This window comes from Pinus tabuliformis, chromosome Q (genome assembly GCF_031772625.1).
Source record: "Pinus tabuliformis cultivar Carrire ecotype Pingquan chromosome Q, CPIR1, whole genome shotgun sequence".
Taxonomy (NCBI): Eukaryota; Viridiplantae; Streptophyta; class Pinopsida; order Pinales; family Pinaceae; genus Pinus; species Pinus tabuliformis.
Window position 1 is genome coordinate 1,000,941,141 of NC_142296.1, and position 21,953 is coordinate 1,000,963,093.

Here is a 21,953-nt window from a genome sequence, read left to right on the forward strand (position 1 = left end):
AAATGTTCTAAACACAATAGGAACCTAGTAGAAAAACAAGAATGACACATCTACTCCCCAAGAAGTATTTTCAACTAACATTGAATCATCCTTCCTCCCAAACCTACTTCAATGTTTCATATCTTATCATTCTTTTGTTGAACTAATCTAGAGTGTGAACTATATTGACCTAATGCCAAATAGAATCCATAATTAGAAGCATCAACTATTTGACCAAGCTTCCTCATGGCTTCCTCAATAGGTAATTGGAAATGGCCATCACATGTTTAAGGGAGCATGGTTAACACAACCTTCCCCTTTTGAAGACTCCAGGTTTCAAAGGATAAAATACCTTCACCCCATGGAGGTTAGCTTACCATGCTTATATTCATTCAAATACATTGCAAGTTTCATATATAAATCTTTATTTATATCAACACTCAGTTTTAAAAAATAGATTTATTTACTCTATGTTTTGTATTTATTGTACATTCACCACATAATTTTACATCTATATTTAAAATGAGAAATTTTAATTTAAATGTTTAAACCAATCAAATATACAATAATTTAGTAAAATGAATAAGATCAAAAGTTGGAGTGTTTGAATCATTTTTTTTTTATGGTGGAAATAGATTCAGTACTATCAAAACCCCTAGCACCCAAAATCCTGAAATTTGACAACAATAACCAAGATTTTCAAAATTTTCTGCCAAAATTTTCATAATCTGGCCAAAATTTCTAAACTATTTTACAAGTCTTTTTAGGCTACACTTATAAAGATTTATAAAATAAGTAAAATCAAAACCGTAACCATGTAATGACAAAATATGAAAGGTTATACAAACAATTTATTCTCTAATTTTTTTGAAACAAAGTACCATGAAATCACCGCTGTTTTATCACCACTTATGTGCACACATTGGACATTTTGCTGGAGATCCTAAGCGGCTAGAAAATCCAATTCCCGCGACGCCATGAATTATTAATAAAATAATTTCAATCTCCTAACCCACCCGTCTACCTTACATATTTATATTTACAATCAACCCTAAAGGGACCTATGTAGCTTCTAATTCAGTAATGACGTTACTCTCACTATTTTTAAGAAATGCTGGCTGTGTTGGATTTAGTAATGTTATAGGAGAGATGGAGATCATTAATATAACACTAGACATAGTTGGACAGATGCCTGAATCAGCTTGCGTGCATAGAAGAGCAACCTCAATGCATCTTACAACTTCCTCCTGCTTCCATGTTTCCATTACTGTGGAATCAATCATATTCAGAAGACACCCTTGCCTGCATCCCATCGAAGGTAAATCCATCTAATTTATTGCAATCCACTATTATTCATACCAAAAAAATCATGAATTGAAGTCTTACCCATTCTGATAGGCTTTGCATTTTTGGGCAAAAAATTATATCTCACAATCTCGAGGACTAATACTTCAAAACTATAGACATCGGCTTTCAAGGATAGTTGCCCCCGCATTGCATACTCGGGCGCCATGTAACCGCTACATACTCCAATCGGAAACTCTTCAAATAAGTTGGGGTGATTGTGGCACATGATTGCATGAATGTTAAGCTGTTTAACAAATTGATTGTTAATTTCAAACAAATTGGATAGACAAGGGTAGAGGGAATATTCTCACCATGTCCCTGCAACTCTTGTTTGGATGTGAGTCTCGTCTTCAGGAAAGAGTCTTGCTAACCCAAAGTCTTCATGAAAGAGTCTTCATGAGGATTCAACCTTTCATCAACCAAGATGTTGTTTGCTTTAATGTCTCTATGAATTATTCGCAACTGTGAATCCTCATGAAGATAAAGAAGACCACGAGCTATTCCCATTATGATGTTATAACGCTTTTTCCAGTCAAGATGTCTCTTTTTCTCTGGATCTGTATTTGTATTCCAAGAATATTATTTTTCAAAACTTTTTAAATAATCAATCTCATTAATTTATGAAAAATTGATCATCTTTCCCTCATACAACAAAAAAAAATCCAAAATGACATACCAAACAGGAAGGTGTCAAGACTATTGTTTCGCAAATACTCATAAACAAGCAACCTTTCCAGTCCCTCAGCACCAATATTTACCAGATTTCGGTGTTGAACATCGGTAACAAGCTTCACTTCATTCATAAACTCTCGTTTGCCCTGTCCAGATCTTACAGACAACTTCTTCACTGCTGTCCCTGGAAGAATCAGTCCATAAAAAATCCATGGAAAAACCCCTCTTCCTGTTCCTTTATCTGAAAGATGATGTAAAGTGATAGAAATAAACTTACAAACAATAGTGGGTAGGTAAATACCTTGTATACAGGGCCAAAGCCTCCCTCTCCAAGTTTCATGTTTCATGAAAATTATCCGTTGCTTCTATGAGTGCTTCTAGGGTGAAGAGAATTTGCTCGTGCTCGATTAGTGTCGATTCTGGATCAATAAGTAGAAAAACAAAAGGTAAAGAAGAATCTAACTTCAATAGATAACATAAATTTGGATTTTCTGCATAGTACCATTTCAACATTATCCATTTTTGAAGTGCTGTTTGAGAATTTGGCTCAAAACACATGATAGATACATAATTCTTCCTTTATATCTTATATAGTCCATCTGGCTCAGCGGAAATGTACTTATTTTTTATAATAAATATTTGGCAGTGAGGGAGGATGTCATTAAAACTGTTGCATATTACAATGAATATGGACGATCCAAGAATAACAACAAATCTAGAATATTCAAATGCAGAGACATTTGGCAAACATATCGAGTTGGGTTTTTCAATGGTGTCTACATAGTTATAGAACTAGGTAAATTCTTCCACTTCTGGTGGGAAGGGGGACAAGGCACAAATAGTAAAGCAGAGATCATTGCACTATGGGGAGTACTGATCGTAGCAAAATGGCTAGGTTTGGAACACATACAGATCTATGGTTATGCAAAGAGAATCATAGACTAGGGGAAAGGATATAACAATTTCAATCCTCCCATATTAACCAATTGGATGAAACGCATCAGGACACGGGTAAACACCTATCATCATATCAATTTCGATCACATTTACAGGGAGAAAAACTGCATTAGACTTACTATCAAAGAGAGGAATTGACGAAGAACCTGGTAAGGTTCTCTTTTCTGTATATGAACAAGGAATCATGACAAATGCTCGCAGCATGAACTTTTCTTAGAGCAATGCAGAGGTATGATGGTTTGTAGTTTTTTTGGATAATGTAAGGAACATCAGAAAAATTGATTGAGGAGATCACTCTGTCATATTGTTATTAGAAATATAGTTTTTGTTTTTAGGACAGTAGATGAAAGAACTGAGGCTATGGATTACAATGATGATAAGATTCATAGGAGAAAAAATAGCACTTTTCATAGAAGAAAAAGTAGTAACAAAAGTACTGTAACTTTGATAAAAGGGTCTTTTAGAAAAACTATGAAAATTGTACTATCTATTTTTTTTAATATAAATCAGAAGTCTTTTCTTCCTCTGAAAAAAACAAACATAAATTTGGATGGGTTGTGTGCCAAGTTATATATTTATCTTTATCTCTCTAGTGTAGTTGTAGAGAATATTCTGGAATCCATACAAGAGCAAGGTTAATTATTCCTAGAGTCGTTCAACTGAATAGGATAAACAAGAATAAGGTTAATTATTCTTAGAATCGGTAATCAAGATAAGTTCAACTGGTTCTACCTTCATTCTGCTCACTGTTTACTGGGTTCCGTGAAAAGACAGATTTCAATATGTTCCTTAGGGCAAACAAACATACCATTAACGCTACAAAGATGCCTGCCACAATCCCGAGAGAATTTTCTGTAGAGCAAAACATGTAATGTATTGTACTGTTATTTACAAACATTGAAGTTACAATCAATTTGTATAATCCCCAAAAGCGGGGAAATAATAAAATTAGATGTGGCCAAGAGAGATTACTTAACGTGGTGTGTGAAGCTCCATTCGCCTGAGTCATATGGGCAGGAGGGTTTGCCCCGGAGGAGTTAGAGAATGGAAGTGGACTAGTACTATTCCCTTGAGTACTAATGTTAAAAGAAGGGTATATTTCATATCGAACCCTGCAGCTTCCCGATAGTGCATAGGCTCCTCCATTCAGAGAACGACATCCGTGGAGGTTATTCGTTGGTAGTTGAAAGCAAGATCTGCAATCCTCTCTGGATAAATCTCTCCAACATTGAACTAAACCGTAAACGGTACCATTGGAAGAACATGTAGCTGAGCCTTGAGTGAATCCCTTATTTGCAGAATTGCAAGCCTCATCAGACACGTTAAAAAGCAGATTTGAAGTAGTGGTCTTGAAATTGTATAGATTACTTGTACTAATTTCAATTACCATAACCAGATAAGTCCCATTGGTGTCTAGCTTTGAAAAGAAGCTAAAGTTCTCGTATCGCAGGAAGCAGCTTTCTAACCATACTCGAGCGCCTACGTCTCTTTCGCAAAGTTGTAGATTGTTATCGTTTGCTTGTTGTGAACATATTGAACAGTCTTGGCTAGATATGTTACTGTTGGAAAAACATTAATTCCAACCACAACATTAACTCTGTTAGGTGCATGTTAGGTGTCAAGTCTTCTCAAGAGTTCACTCAAGACTTCTAGAGACTTCAAGTAGTGTCCTGAAGAAGCCACCGACAACCAGAATCCAGAAACTTCTCAGCCGTGTATAAAACTTCCTGCTTCTAATGAGCAAGTTTTCTGAGTGTTTGTGTTCAGTTCAATCTGCTATGTCTTGTGTTCTATGATTTGGTATCAGAGAGAGGTGAGGTTGATTGCTGAGAGAGTAAGGTTCCTGTTTGTGAGCAATCAGACCGAGAGTGAGAGATCGTTGTGTAAGAGATCAGTGTGCTGAGAGGTGTTGAAAAAAAAAAGTCTCCAGAGAGACCGCTGTGTGGAAGGGCAATCTGGACGAAGGACCGTGTGTGAGTTTTTTGCTGTTGTAAAGTTGCAATACGTCTGCTTGTGTGTAGGAACCCGTTGCTCTGAAGTTGTAGTCTGCCTGCTTGTAAGAACTGCCTGGTGCAGAGGACTAGTTGTTCGAGGGTTCCTAAACGGTGTGGAATAGTGTTTTGTGGAGGATGGTATTCAAGCAAGCCAGGACCGAGCTGGAAAAGCATTAGGAAGGTCCACGTTTTTTATTTCTTTGAATCTTGTAGTGTTTGAAGTTGTTTTAAATTAGAAAATGTTCAGTGTGTTACGTTTCCCAAGCATGTAAATGAATGAAAGTCTGCAGGCCGCCAAAAGTTTAATGGATATAATTGTTTAGATTTAACATATGATATATTGTTTTGCTGGTTTTGTGATGAATTACTTATGGTGCTCTTGGTGAAGTATGATTTTGGTGCAAAAATAAATGTCTCATATTTCTTTTGAGAATGCATTGAAGTGTTGCAGAGATGTCTTTTGAGAATGCGCTGAAGTGTTGCACAGGGGATTTTTTTTTAAGAAATTCTGAAGGCGAAGAATTCGTTGTTGGAAGGAACGATCCATTGATTGAAGTAAGAGTATGGTTACTCTTTGTATTTTTTTTAATGAAATAAAGTAATATATATATAAAGAGAGGGGTAAGGAGTAAGTAAAAATTAGTTTTAAAAAGGTGAGGTGTTATTAAAAAAATTATTGAAGTTGTGATAAAATTGTATCTTGGTGGTTGGTATTTAAAGATTCATAAGGTTATTGATAATGGCAAATGTATTAGCAGAATCTTATTTATCAGATTCTAACAAGTTAGATGGTGAAAATTATGCAAATTGGAAGTTTAAGTTGCAGACTTTAATGGAAGGCTATAATATATGGACGATTGTGTCTGGAGCTGAAGTCAAATCAGTATCCCCTCAAGCCACAGATGTTGCAATTCAATATTGGGAGCGACGGGAAAACAAAGCGAAGGTGCTTTTGTGGATGTCCGTTAAGGACAACATTATTCCACACATTAGAGAGTGCAAAACATCCAAGGACACATGTGACACTCTCAAAAATTTGTATGAGACGAAGACTACAAATCGAATATTGTATTTAAAGAGTAAGCTTCTTTCATTTAAGATGGAAGAAAATGAAAGTGTGAGTAATTTTATTTCTAGAATTAAGGATCTAAAGGATAAATTAGGTGACATTGGTGAAACAATATCTAGTACAGACTTAGTTACTGTGACATTAAATGGAATGCTTGATGAATATCAAATGTTTATCACTGGTCTTTCAGCTAGAGAGAAGGCTCCTACTTTTGATGAGTTGGCAGGTATACTTATGCAGGAAGAAGAGTGGAGAAGAAGCCTTAAACAGAAATCTCCCAATTCAGATTTGGCATTGATGGCCAAAGGGAAGCAGTCCTTCAAAGGCAAACAGTGGGAGAAAAATAAAGGCAAAAAGCCACAGGTAAAATCATTTCAAGGTACACCTTTACCAAGGACAAATGCCAAATCAAGTAGAGATGATGTGTGTTATTACTGTGGAAAACCTGGTCATTTTGCTAAGAATTGCATGAAAAGAAGGTCTAATCAATTTAAACAAAGAAGGCATTCAGGAAATTATGTTGATAGAGATGAAGCAATTAGTCATGACTTTAGCAATCTTAAATTGTTTGTGTCCAATGCTGCTTTATTAACATAAATTGATGATGATAATGCTTGGTTTATAGATTCTGGTGCATCAATCCATATGTCATGCAAAAGAGATTGGTTTGATACTTATCATGAGATTAATAATGGTGGACACATCTATTTAGGAGATAATAGATCACATGAAATTAAAGGATATGGTGATATAAGTGTTATGATGCCTAATGGACAAGAAAAACAAATTCAAAATGTGGTGTATGTTCCAGGATTAAAGAAGAACTTAATTTCAGTCTCTACTATTACAGATCAACATTTAAAAGTTGAATTTGTGAAATCACATTGTTTGGTAAAGGATGTGCAGGACAACTACAAGGTTGTTTCAAAAGGAATGAGAGTTGGAGGATTATACAAGTTGGATGTAATGAAGAATGGGCATCAAGCTTTGGCATCAACAGGCATGTCAAATATAGAGCTTTGGCATCAAAGGTATGGACACTTAAATCATAATGACCTAATGTTACTACAAAAGAAATTGATGGTAGAAGGTCTTCCAAATATTAAGGGTGAACACTTTGAATGTGAAGGTTGTGCACTAGGAAAACAACATAGGGAAGAATTTCATGTGCATGAAAATAGAAGAAAACATGAAATACTTGAACTAGTGCATATTGATGTATGTGGTCCAATGCAAACTAAGTCACTTGGTGGAGCATATTACTTTCTTATATTTATTGATGATAGCACTAGATACACCTGGGTGTACTTTATAAGAAACAAAAGTGATGTGTTTGAATACTTTAAAGAATTCAAGAGTATGGTTGAAAAGCAAACAGGAAAGAGCATTAAAATTCTTTGATTAGATAAAGGTGGTGAGTACACTTTAGGAGATTTTATCAAATATTGCAAACAAAATGGAATTATGCAACAATTTACAGTACCACATACACCTCAACAAAATGGAGTAGCTGAGAGAAAGAATAGAACATTAGTTGAATGTGCTCATAGTATGTTAAAAAACAAAGGACTTTCTAGTAATTTTTGGGCTGAAGCCATTAATACAGCTGTATATCTTAAAAATAGAAGCCCTAGTAAGTATCTTGAGCAAAAAACACCATTTGAAGCATTTTATGGTTTTAAACCTAAAGTTAGTCATTTAAGGATATTTGGATGCAAGGCCTTTTCTCATATTCCTAAAGAGGATAGGAGAAAGTTAGATGGCAAAGCCATCAAATGTATTTTCATTGGATATTGTACTGATCAAAGAGAATATAAAATGTATGATCCAAGTACTCACAAGGTCTTTGCAAGTAGAGATGTTATATTTCATGAGCATGCAGATAAACAAATAAAAGAAGATGAATGTAATGTATGAAAGCCTCCTTATGACAACTTTAAGGAAGAAGAAGAAGTTGTGGAATCAACTCAAGAACACATGGACATTCCAAAAGACATGTCAAGGAGTGAAAGTCCACAAAGAAGTGATGAAGGCACTCCATAGAGAAGAACAATAGGAGAAGGTACTCCACAGTGTAATGAAGCTCTAAGAAGGTCAACACGACAGATTCAAGCCCCTATCAGGTATAAAGATTATGCTTTAATGTCTCAAGTAATCACTGTTTTTGAGCCCTTAAATTATGAACAAGTTAAAAATCATAAAGAATGGATGGAAGCTATGAAAGAAGAATATGGCTCTATAATGAAAAATGAAACTTGGGAATTAACAGAATTACTTGAAAATAAAGTCCCTATAGGATCAAAATGGTTGTACAAGACAAAATTTAATGCAGATGGTAGCATAGACAAGTATAAGGAAAGATTGGTTGCAAAAGGTTATTCACAAAAAGAAGGTATAGATTATGAAGATACCTTTGCTCCGGTTGCAAAAATGAATACAATCAGAATAATGATAGCATTGGCAACTAAATATGATTGGAAGCTACATCAATTAGATGTGAAGTCAACTTTTCTAAATGGTGACTTAAAAGAGGAGATTTATCTTGTTCAACTAGAAGGATTTGTAAAGAAGGGACAAGAACATCTTGTATGCAAGTTAAAAAAGGCCTTATATGGACTAAAACAGGCACCCAGATCTTGGTATGAGAAAATCGACAAATTCTTCTTTCAGTAAGGATTTAACAAAAGAAAAAATGATCCTAATTTGTATATCAAGGCATGTATAAATGGGGATATAGTATTACTCTCTATATATGTTGATGATCTAATAATAACAGGGAGTGCTGATAAATTGATTAAATATATAAAAATGAAGTTATCACAGGAATTTGAGATGAAGGATCTTGGTCAGATGCACTATTGTCTAGGTCTTGAAGTATGGAGAGATGATGGAAGGACCTTAATCACACAAAGCAAATATACAAATGAAGTACTAAAGAGATTTCATATGAATGGATGTAAAGCAGTGATTACTCCATTGGAACAAAATATCAAATTGAGAAGTGAAGATGAAACAAAAGAGGTGAATGGAACATTGTATCGAAAATTAGTGGGAAGTTTGAATTATCTCACTACCACTAGACCAGACATTGCTTATGTTTTTAGCATACTTAGTCAATTCATGGCTAAGCCTGATGAATGCCATTGGATAGCTGCAAAAAGGGTCCTTCGATATTTAAAAGGAACTATTAGTGTTGGTATTGAATATACTAATGCTTGTAATGTTGAATTGATAGGTCATTCTGATTCTGACTGGGCCGAAAATCCAGATGACAGGAAATCCACCACTGGATACGTCTTCAATATAGGATCGGGAGCTATATCATGGAGCAGTAAGAAACAAGCAACAATTTCCTTGTCATCAACTGAAGCAAAGTATAAAGCATTATGTAGTGCCACCTGTGAAGCTATATGGCTTAGAAGAATACTTGAAGATGTTGGTGAATGTCAACAAGAACCTACAATAATCAGATGTGATAATCAAAGCACCATCAAACTGGGGAACAATCCTGTATGTCATGCAGGCTTAAAGCATATAGGCACACAATATCATTTTGTCAGAGAAAAGGTCCAATCAAAAGAAATTGATGTAATATATTGTAATAGAAACGAGAATGTAGTTGACATATTCACTAAGCATCTTAGGAAGGCAAAATTTGAGTTTTGTAGAAGTAATTTATGTGTTGTAGAAAATCCAAACTATGTTGTAAGCCTAGCTGAGACTTAGACCAATAAACATGTCAATTAAGAGTATGACTGTGTCTTATGCATTGTGCTATAGTGTATTTTGTGTGTTTATCTTATGGTTGGAATTAAGGGGGAGTGTTGGAAAAACATTAATTCCAACCACAACATTAACTCTGTTAGGTGCATGTTAGGTGTCAAGTCGTCTCAAGAGTTCACTCGAGACTTCTGGAGACTTCAGGTAGCGTCTTGAAGAAGCCACTGACAACCAGAATCTAGAAAATTCTTAGCCATGTATAAAACTCCCTGCTTGGTAATCAAATGAGCAAGTTTTCTGAGTGTTTGTGTTCAGTTCAATCTGCTGTGTCTTGTGTTCTCTGATTGTTACCTGTGCACTGGAGGAGGCCATTGATTCTGTTAGGACTTTTGCCATTGGAAGAAGTGTTGAACCTTGTTTGAGGTTCATTCTTCATTAGATCACCCATTAACCTATTCAAATCGCTCGAAAAAGTACTTCTATTAGCATAAGTAGAGGCATTACTGCAGGCGTGTGAGCTACTTTGTGATGTAACAGAAGGAAAAATGGTGATGAATAGTAAACCGATGAAATGAAATAGAATAGCTACCTGTTTGCTAGAATTAGCCGAGTTTAACAATATATACATATTGAACAAGATGTTCGAACGAGTAGGCTCTGTCAAGGATTTTGATAAATATAGGTTTCTGATATCATACGTGGAATTACATCATTGAAACACAAGAAGCAACACCCTGGATCGATGGGGAAGGGAAATCGTCAGATGGACGAGGGTAGAGGGTTGCAAAATCGATACACTGCTTCGAATTACAACAGAGTACTGTAATTAGAATTGGAATTGGAATGCCGAAAGCAATACTTCGGCGAAAGAGGATGTAAACACGCGTGGACCATTTGACCTTGTGTACTTGTGTACATTCGACTATGGCAAAAATCATGGAAATTTTCCTACTGTATAAATTTTTGGAAATTTGGATTATAGTGTTAATTGGATCAAGATTAATCTAGATTATAACTATCAAGATACAATAGCGACAACATGTTATCAAGATTAATCTAGATTACAACTATTAAGTTACAATAGCGACAACATGTTATCAAGATTAATCTAGATTACAACTATCCAATTACAATAACAACAACATGTTATCAAGATTAACCTAGATTACAATTATCAAATTACAATAGCTACAACATCGATTTTAAAGGACTAACCGTTTTTGATAATACTGAATACATTTCCACCCTAAACACTATTCAAACACTCTTTTCATATTTTAAAAACTAAGAAGGGATTCCATATTCTTGTGTGGACATTGTTAAAGTCAGCCCACAACTTTAGAGAAAATCGGTTTTTTATACATCACATTATTCACATGACAAGTATTGGCATTAATTTTTAGGCGAAATGCTCTGTATTGGCATTAATGTTTAGGCAAATTGTTAAAATAAACCAAGTCCATAGTTAGGGAGAAAAGGCCATTGGTTTTCTCCACCTCTTTGTGTAAGTTGGAGAAATAAAAATTGACATGGCACCTATTCATTGTTTCCCACCTCTAGCCGTCCGAACATGTTGCCCCAAAAATTCGTACACGGATTGGTTGGTGCTAAACGAGACATGCCTTTTCTACTTGTCCAACATTCTTTAGCTTTTTTCTCTATTAGTATGGGTTTCTTACATGGTCGGTGGATGGTCTGCTACGTGGACCATATAAATTTTCAATCATTATCAGGTTCAAATCTCATGGAGTACAATGACCTGCTGTGGTGGTAGCTAAAGGAGCGAATTCCCCTTTCCCGTGAGTCTTGTTCTTGCTAAAATCATAGGATCTTAGTATATCCAACTTGCAGGTAGTTGGATGTACCCCTGGTGTTATGGAGACAACTACGAGGATTGATCCTGGGTCTCCCATAGATTAGGACTGGCAGTTACCGATTCACCATGTGTTAAAAAAATAATAATATATTTTCGACAATTTAAATTATCAATCATTATCTTAGTAATATATTTTGGACTATGTAAATTATCAATCATTATCTTAATAATATATTTTAACAATGCCTTCTCAATTTATTAGAGGGAAATATCTTTGATTTACCAATTTTGGGTAATTTTATATTGGTTAAATAAGTGGGGCATGAAACATGGTTCGAATTTAGATGATCATCGAGAATCACCACACCATGATATCACAACATCTTCGGATTGGTTTTCATGGTCTTCTTATGATTGTCATTTCATTCCATTTTCGATGGGAGTTGAATTAAAAAAAAATCATAATTTGAATGATTATGAAGGATAAAATTTGATTAATAAATTATTTATTATAAATAATTTGTTAATTTTTTTTTTTTTTAATGAATAGTCTAAATTAGCATAGATTTATTTTAAATACGGATTAATATGAGCTGAGAATCTAATTTTTTTACATGTAATTTTTTTATGAACCAATATTATTTAAATATTTTGTAACTCGGCTGTAGAATGAGCCTCTCGGTTCAATAATCCAATTTTTTAACATGTAATTTTTTTTATGAACATATATTATTTAAATATTTTGTAACTGGGTTATAACATGAACCTCTCTACACAATAATAGATGAAAAGACCTTTTTTCTAGAATAATTTTTTTGTTTAATTTTAAACTAAATTCAAGAAGGATTTTTAAAAATTTAAATTTAAATTGTTGTTTAATTTGAATACCCAGTAAATTCAATTCATTTATAGATTCAAAAATATATTTTAAACAACAAAAAAATCACTATATGTGCTTCAGTTTCTATTTCCATGGTCAAATTATACACATGAAAAAATAGTAACGATTGTATTAGCAATTTCAATTCCAAAACTTATATATATAGCACTCTTGTTTTTTGATTCACATGGTTTTGTAAGAGTCTGGATAAGCTGAAATGAAAAAGCTCATGTCTTTGTAAGAGTCATAATGAGATGAAATGATAAAGATCTATGTACTTGTACTCTCATTTTTATATAGAAGATAGAAAGATCTATGTACTTGTACTCTCATTTTTATATAGAAGATAGAAAGATCTATGTACTTGTACTCTTCTTCTTTTTTTATATAAGAGATAGCATTTTTTTCTTCTGAAAAGAAAAACTTTTTAAATCGCCAAAAAATGTACTTCCATTGGCCTAAATAGAGGCATTACTGCATGCATGTGAGCTAATATGTGATGTAACGGGAGGAAAAATGGTGATGAACAGTAAACCGATGAAATGAAACAAAATAGCTGCTTGTTTTATGAGAATTAGCCAAGTTTAAAAATATATACATGTTGAACAAGATGTTCGAACTGGTAGGGTCTGTCAAAGATTCTCATAAATATGGGATTATGATAACATTGGTGGAATTACATCATGAAACACAAGAAGCAACAACCTAGATCGATGGGGAAGGAAAATCAACAGATGGACGAGGGTTGCAAAATCGCCACATTGCTTTGAATTGGAATTGGAATGCCGAAAGTGATATTTCGGCGAAAGATGATGTAAAATTGTGTGGAACATTCGACCTTCTGTATGAATGAACTGTGATGGAAATGAAAATCAAAATTAAAGGATCTGCATACACTAATCGGAAGATGTGGGGAAGATTCGTTGTGATTTAAGAGGTATTTGAGTGTTTTTGGAAATTTGGATTGAAGTAAAAAAGTTGACTTACTCATTTCCATTAAATATTCAAAATATTGAAGAATACATAATGGAAATAAATATTGCTGAAGATGACACATAATGCTTACTGTAACAACCACATACATAAAAAAAAGTATCTTTACTCGGATCCTGGAACATAAACATGACATTGATAAACAAATTAGGGTAATTAATTATGTATCCAGTGGATACGGAATATAGGAATAAGTATTAGTTAATTTAGTGTGCTGGACAAAGTTGGCTAACCTTTCATTTAAAATCCTTAACGCTCACATTAATCTCTCATGGAAAATATCTCATTTCACGATATGCCTATTGAATGATCTGAAGGCTAGACCACATGTCATCTTCAAGGCCCGTCCTTCGGCCTACGGTTGTCAGTGTGACAGAATAGAGGGTTACAGGTGGTCCATTTCTCAACTGTCAATCTACGAAGGCCATTCGACAGTGCTAGAGGAAGAGGGCTATTCGATCAATGAGACCCCTTCCCCCATCGGTCGGTTGGCTAGTCTTTCTTGCTGGTGGTGGGAGGTTCTTGCTGCTCCACAGCTGCTCTTCCCTGCGAACTGCTCTTTATGCCCGGAATTCTTGATGCCGTGACCATGGTGACCACTGTTTTGTAACAGCTCGAAGTAAACATGTAATTAATCAAGTAATTGATATTCAACATGCAATTCAACTGATTAACTTCAAGTTCAAAACTATGATTATAATACTTACCTGTGATTTCGGTTGAAGTCTACTATCTGCAACAAGGTTTTGGGGACGACTCTCCACCCAACCATAGGCTCAATTGTGCAACGTCTTGCTACAACTGGCCACCCCCGAGCCCTCAATCAACGTTCTACTGCCAGTGACTCCTAGGTCTTAGTATACCATTCTCCCAAGAGAATGAAAGACATAATCTCGGAAAGATGGAATGCCAGAATGCCTCTCATCTTCCTTACCATCTATTAAATAGAACAAAACATTGGAAGGGGAACCACATGCACACACTCCATGTGTCTGCATGCAACCTTTTTTTCTTGTTTTATTTCTTTACTTTTCTTTTGATTTTTAGCTTTCTTGTTTTATTTCCTTCTTTTTGATAGTTTTCTTGTTTTATTTTTATTTATTCTTATTTAGAGCTTTAATATGGTTATTACTATTTATTTCTTTTTATTATTTATTATTAAGTGATTTATTTATTATTATTCATTATTTTTATTGTTAATTATTATTTTTGTATTATTTTTATTATTTATTATTTATTATTTTTATTATTTGTTATTTATTATTAAGGGGAGGGATATTACATACTCTCCCACTTTAAGGAACTTCGTCCCGAAGTTAAGTTGAATTATTTATTAACTTCATGTTGCCAACACCCTCTACTGAACTAATATAACCAGCAGGCATCGAAAGTCCCCAACACCCCGGGAAATCTCAAGGAATCTCTGTCCTTTTCCCACTTTCGGCACCAAGCTAAGCCTGACCCGGTCTGTATCCTAGTCCAAGGCTGGCCCCAAGGCTCGCGCCTGACTCAGACCTCATCTGCCCCAAGGCAGGCATCCGATCCGGTACTCAATGACCCCGGGCATCTGGCAAGGCTGGCCCACTCCCTCCACAACTACTAAGGCACACAGCTCCAGGCATCGAAGTCCTTTACATCCCTTCCAGACTTCGGCATCCCAATCCAATAACAGGCACCAAGCCTAGAACATCAGGCACTTGGCCTCCTCAAGATGGTCCCATAGCTCTTCTAGAGCTATCCATCAAGAGCTATACACAAGACAAAGGAACCACTGGCATATGTAGTGTTGATTGAGTTTGTCCCCAGCCCATATGGTGTTTTTTATTCTCCCTCGTGCGTATGGGCTCGCACAAGATCATCAAATAAACCGACCCTCTCGGCCCATTTGTGGAGTCCTGTGAATCATCACACCTCAACATGCAACCAATGCATTAGCTCTACCATCATAGTATCATAGAAAATAATCCACATGCCAAGTCTTGCATGTCATCATGTAACATTCATCATTGTTAATCGCAACATTATGAATAATAACGAACTACATGCTCATGCATGTCATAAATTTTTACGAAAGTATCACCTGCTTCACCTCATGAAATACCATCATAAGTTATAACATCAACATATTTGCAATAAAAATATATCATGACTTCACATAATAAATGAACCACATGTCAATAAACCTCATATTATAGCATCATAATTCCTATGCCACGTTATGCATATCATATCCATCATGAGTTTTCAACATTAAATACCTATCATCACGTAGTAAATGAATATGTCAATTTACCTTGACATAACATCATAATGCCTCATCATAAGTATACATCATCACTATTGTAACCAGTATATAAATATGAACCACATGGGCATGATCACCCTCATACCATCATATTATGAAACATCATCAATATGAAAAACATCTCAATACTTATCAAATATAGAATAATACTCTATAAGCATTCTTATCATGATTCATTAGAAAAATGAATTTCATTTACTTTACAAACATTCAACTATGAACTAAGATTATTCAACATCCATCTAGGATTTATGTTATCTCATCAATGTTATTAGTGTGATGTTTTCATCAAGACACCAATTAGTTTTTCAATAATCATTTCGACTTCTTTCAACTAAGAAGTTGACCATTTACACCATAGGTATAATTATCTAAATACATTGTTAAATTTCACATGAGCCTCATCATCTTGAGTCTTAATCTCTCGTCATATTTTCTTCCTTCCCCAAGGAAATTCTGGTGAAATTCATTGTTAAGATATTACCATTTGTATAATCATTTAAATCATCAATATCAAGTTAAAATTCCATGATCACTATACATATTTTTCTTAACCAAATAGCGCACATACAAGAGGTCATCCCTATTTAAGTCTTATTTTATGCTTAATCTACCTGCATGAGGGCTTGTTGCCCCCTCATGATTTATTCATTAGTTGCATAATTTTCATTGTTCATCCTAAAAAGATTTGCTTTTCTCATCAAGTTTCCACTTGATCTCTATTATCGTAGATTCACCCATGTTCAAGTTGGAATAGGGATTCTTCCACTTTAATTTTCACTCATTAATCATTCAGTTTAGACTTTGAAATGATTGGAACCACTACCCTCATTATCATCTATGAATGATTTGGTATGCCCATTGTATTTTGACCATAACTTCTTTCAATACTAATGACGCACAATAATAAGTTGTTTTGTATGAGGTAACAATATATGATCAATCCCCTCGTGAGTGAAATTTATTCAATTGCACCCTTTATTAGTTGAATCTCACTTCTTTTGCCAATTTATATGTAATCCTTATCAAAGTCTCATTATAGAATTTCCAACTATATTTCCAACAATATTTCTTCCTACACTTCATGCTCAATGTTTTCTCATTAGTCTACATCATGTATTTCTTTTTCAAAAAGTTAAACAATTATCATCCTCGGAACATTTTCCTAGTTTATCATTTGTCATTTCTCACCGATTACAAGTGCTTAGAACTTCCTATAATGACACTTATATAGGCCATCACTTTGACCTTACCAATCATGTTGCTCGGTTCAATCATTAATATCATTAAGAGAATTTTCTTCTTGACATAAACATGCTTTACTTCCTCCTACCATATATTCATAGATACCATTTATTTTTCCCTTAGTCTCAATTTAAAACATGTTACACTTGAAATGTTGCTACTATTCTTCCAATATAATAACTTATCTTCCTTGAATTGCTCATTTTTATTATGGATTCTCTTCTTTAGTCTAATGTTATCATACCTTTTACGCCATTGAAATGATCTTCTTTATTATTCAACTTTATTAGTTGTTACACAAAGCAGTTGTATAGCAGTGTAGAGAGGTCATATCCTCCTACGATTATATCACGAAACCTCATGTAACATTATACTCAACATCATAACAATTAACTAAACTAAAATCATAGTGTACGATTTAGATGCATCATAAAGTTTAAACAATAAAACATTATTTAGATTGTCCATAAAGGTAACTGTCTTAGCTAAGTAAGCACTCCTAATTAGTTCATCACACAATTTGTATGCTACAATTCTGATGTAGTCTATTTATTTGCAAGTTTCAACATCTAGAGCCTTAACCTTTAATTAAGCTATTACTAGCCTTACCAACGTTCTATAAAACATTGTTTCACTCCCAATACTTTGACATATCCAATTACATAATTCATCAATGATACATCTACTAAGGAAATTTCAATATTTTCCTACGTTATTTATGAAAATTGACTTTTTATAGAGAGCTTAACAAAAGTTGATCGATTATTTCATACTTTTAATTGCCTCTCATGAATTTTCCTTATCATTGTTAATAATGTGGAGCATAAAATAAAACAAATGCAATAGCACAATATTTACATTATTTAGTGCATTAATTATCCATATAAACACAACTTTCTTATGCTAGTTACCAGTGAGCAGATGTAGAAACTAAACATCAATGGATATAGAGTAATCAAAGATCAAGGAAATCATTTGCTTCAAGTCAACCAATATATTATTTTACCTTTTTCTCTTCTTGAGAATTTTGTATAGTCGACAAAGAAAAGTAGTGACTCCTAAATAAAGCGCCAGTCATTTGAATTCTTCAGTAGTTACCCATAAATCACTAAATCACCCACTAGAATATATTTTAGACTATGAAAATATTAACATAAAATAAATCAATTCAGGCAACCATCCAAAGAAGAACATCTCCTTAAAATTTTAAAACCAAATGTCACATATGTATGGTTGTAATTTCTGACGTAAAACAATAGTATTAAGAGAATTATGCCCTAAAACCAAATTTGAGACGATCTTCTAAACTGAGTGCACCCAAATCAGTTGGTGATAGTGAGAATGCTTCTGATGGTGGTGAAGATATCTCAGGAAGTGAATCTGGAAATGGTGATGGATGGTGATGGATCGCTTTCTGTCTCTGTCATAGCATTTCTACTCTACTACTTCAAGCAACATATGAGAGAAGAGATCTGTTTTCTATGGCAATGATACTTATTATGTGCTTTCTAGGCTGCATCAGACTTTATATGAATAGATACTCTCTGCAAAGAAGAATGCATTAACTGCAGAGCGGAATTGGAAGAATGTGAAAGATATAACACCTCCTAATTTGTATGCAAAATTCATGAGTTCATTATACAGTTTGCTTGATGGATCAGCTGATAATGCAAAGTATGAGGATGTATGTCGAGCACTAATTGGGTAAATTGGTTTTCAAAGTCGTATAGCAGCTCCAAATAATTGCATCAGACGATATGGCAAACAAGTTGTTTCAGTTAGAATTGTATGAGAGAGCAAGATCGCCTTCAAGGTTCTTCATATAAGTTAGGCTAAACTGGTGAGTGATGTGCGTAAGGCCAATCTGGTGACACCGAAAAACGCCTTTTCAAGTTATTTGTATAATGAATTTCTCGCAACAGATAATTACACAAAGGAAAGGCAACAATTCTTCCTTTCAAGAACATTCCCAAGTATGCTAGTGGCAAGGAAGTCAGCGTGATGTCTACGGTGATGAAGGCAATTTAAATGAGTATTGACCACCATAACCTCCAAACAAATACTTTGTATGATAGTATCACCAAAAAAATATCAATGGCAGAAATCGAGTCCATAAATCAATCCAATTTCTGCAGGACAATGGTAAAAATCTAGGAAAAGACAAATTCCAACCATTCAAAACAACTATAACTCTCATGTTTCAAGTATCGATCACTATCGAATAAAATCATTAAAAATTCAAAGGGAGAACAATGCTATAAGAGTCCTCAACAACTTTACTAAAAGTGAATAGCCTGGAGATTCATTAAAACCCTTGCAACCTTTAAAAGTAAACCGATTACGAGGCCAAGAGCTTCTGTGATAATCATTGATACTAAAGCTAAATTGAATGTGGATCGATATAAAGTAAATATAATTGAATGGTCAAACTGTTATGGTGTGAGGACCTATTTTCTAATTGTCAGAGCTGCATATTATACTATGATAGTATTATAAATCAGCGCAAGCAGATTTCTGTGAAGATAATATGTCAAACCTTATATAAAATTATGCAATGAATATCATATTCAAAGCGACGGTGGCTAAAAGTCGTATTAAAACAACGTTGTGATGGGAGGCTATATTAATTATTGAAAAGGCGTATATTTTAAATGTTGTGTAGGTTGTATACTAACCAGATTCTCAGAGTTATATATTTAATTATGAATTGCATGTGATGACATTGTATCAATATTGTGATTGATATTATATCAAAACGAGTAAGGATTGCATTAAAATACTGTGTGATTGGAAATTATATCGAAAGTAGACAATGTATGGAAATGATATCAAAAGGAGGACAGTCATAGAGATTATCATAAACAATGCCATGAGATTGTATATCAATGCATGCAAAGGGTATTAAATGCATCCAAAGCTGCTAATAAATCAAACATTATAATGATGAAACCAGATCAGCGTTGTGACGGAAGAATTATTCATATCGCTACAAGAATATAACAAATAGATTGGTCACAATATCAAGGGTATAGGCAGACTACAAACAACAGTGTTGCATTGTTCAAGTAACTATGACACGACAGGCCACTCAATAGATACACCAAATTACTAACATGAGAAGAAGCATTACCTAATAACGGAATGTTGCAAGCGTTAGGGTTTTGAGAAGATGGCTTTGATATCGATCCTTACTCCTATGGACGCAAATATAAAACACCCAAAACCACCCTAAAAGATCATCAAATGGCACAGTTATATCATGCAATACATATAGTCATTCCCAACAGTCGTGCCCTATTCAAGGTGCATTTACTGCTATACCTAGAGAGCTTGTTTAAGCCAGACAGAAAGAAGAAAAATCGTCGAGTGCTTGACAAATGAATTTGGCTGCCCCTTATATTTTGAATTCATATCAATCTATGTCAGTCATAGATTGGTAAAGTGATGAAGTTTCCCTGCAAAATTGGACCGGATTCAGATGGGCTTATAGAGGAAAACAACTCTATCTGATTTGGGTGTTAAATATTAAATTTCTACACACAGAAATCGTACAGAGAATCAACAGGAAAACAACAATTCATCTAGCATTTGGAGTGTTTGGAATAGAGCAATTGGGTGTGATGCCGATCCTGATACCTGTGGTCGTCTGTTGCCACGGTTTTTCCGGCATGTTCCCGTTTGGCAGCTCAAAAATGGGTGTAGTGTCTTCGAGTTCTATTATCGCGGGGTATTCAAGCAATGCGTATTATGATGAGACTTTGAAGATATCTCAACAAATAAAACTGGCAGATGTGAGACCTAGCTCGGTCACCTTTGCTAGAGTTCTTCCTGTGTGTTCTTCCTCTTAACGTTATTGCGTAAGTAACAGGTTGATGTTAGCCACAAGTCATTGAAGTCATTAGTTAAATACTAGTATCAGGTTTAAACTAATTGCAGCGAAAGAACTGCAACGACGCTTACAGAAATCAGAACTTAGATCCCTGATTTTTAAATTAGTGAAGTATTGAACCTCATTATTTTGACCCTACTGATATCTGCTAAAATCAAGCTTTCCTTTCAAAGGTCGTTCTGTATCCAAGAAGGAAATAATTCAGGAGCATAAATTTCTCTGTTTCACCAAACGAGGATGAGCACAGTAAACTTCTCTGTGCGCCAAGAGCTCCATGCTCGGAAGAAAATGATTAGGGTAATTATTACTCGATACTTTTCTTTGCTGTTTGATTTTGACTGTAAACATTTTCTGATATCTTCTGATATTTTCGATTTTCTTGAATTTTTCAGGGTCTCGGCATCCTAAATATTTACCGAGATTTAAATCTCATTGTCTAGCGTTTCGAAGAACTCTCGAGTCTTTTTTTTCGATATTCCTGATGGTTTTTGATTTTTCTACCAAATCCTGGACTATATGTGAACTCGATTCTTATTTACCCAAAACCAATGTTTACAGAACAACACATTTTCAGATAATTTGGCCAGGCGATAATATTCACCACATATTTCTTTCCCTGTAACAATATTTACAACATATAAACTATATTTAATTCTGATTTTCTCTCTGTCATATTTTAATGAAACTTTTCACTGTATAATACAAATTTTAATTTTGATTGTCTTTCTATATCATATGATCGACTTTTAGTGAACCTTCTCACTGTATAAACTATTTTTAATTCTGATTGTCTTTCAAAGCGAAAAATAGTTATCATGGAAGTTATTTGCCATAAACATGTACCAGTGTTCACCTATATACAATAGTGTTCGCTTTATTCAATTTCATGAAAAGAATCTCTTCTCACTATTAGTGGAAAAACTGAATTTAAATGCGAATAGAAGGAAGAAACAGAGGAAAATCAAGGGTAAGTACATACCATAATCCAAAGCTTGCATCAAGATAATACTATCGAATTTCCTTATGATATTGAATAAAGACAAGATACAGAACAAAATCTATCATCGATATTTTAAAAGGTGCGATC

At 34.3% G+C, this 21,953-nt stretch overlaps 1 protein-coding gene across 1 annotated transcript; it reads right to left on the minus strand.

Annotated features, from left to right (window-relative positions):
* Nucleotides 1-1,040: 1,040 nt before the first annotated feature.
* LOC149222860 (cysteine-rich receptor-like protein kinase 44) lies at nt 1,041-20,647 on the minus strand. The gene is made up of 5 exons (XM_089387696.1): nt 20,614-20,647; nt 2,003-2,239; nt 1,747-1,883; nt 1,412-1,570; nt 1,041-1,307 (listed from the first exon to the last, which is right to left on the minus strand). The coding sequence occupies exons 1-5, from the start codon at nt 20,645-20,647 to the stop codon at nt 1,041-1,043; spliced, it is 834 nt and encodes a 277-aa protein (XP_089243822.1).
* Between the last annotated feature and the right edge of the window lie 1,306 nt (nt 20,648-21,953).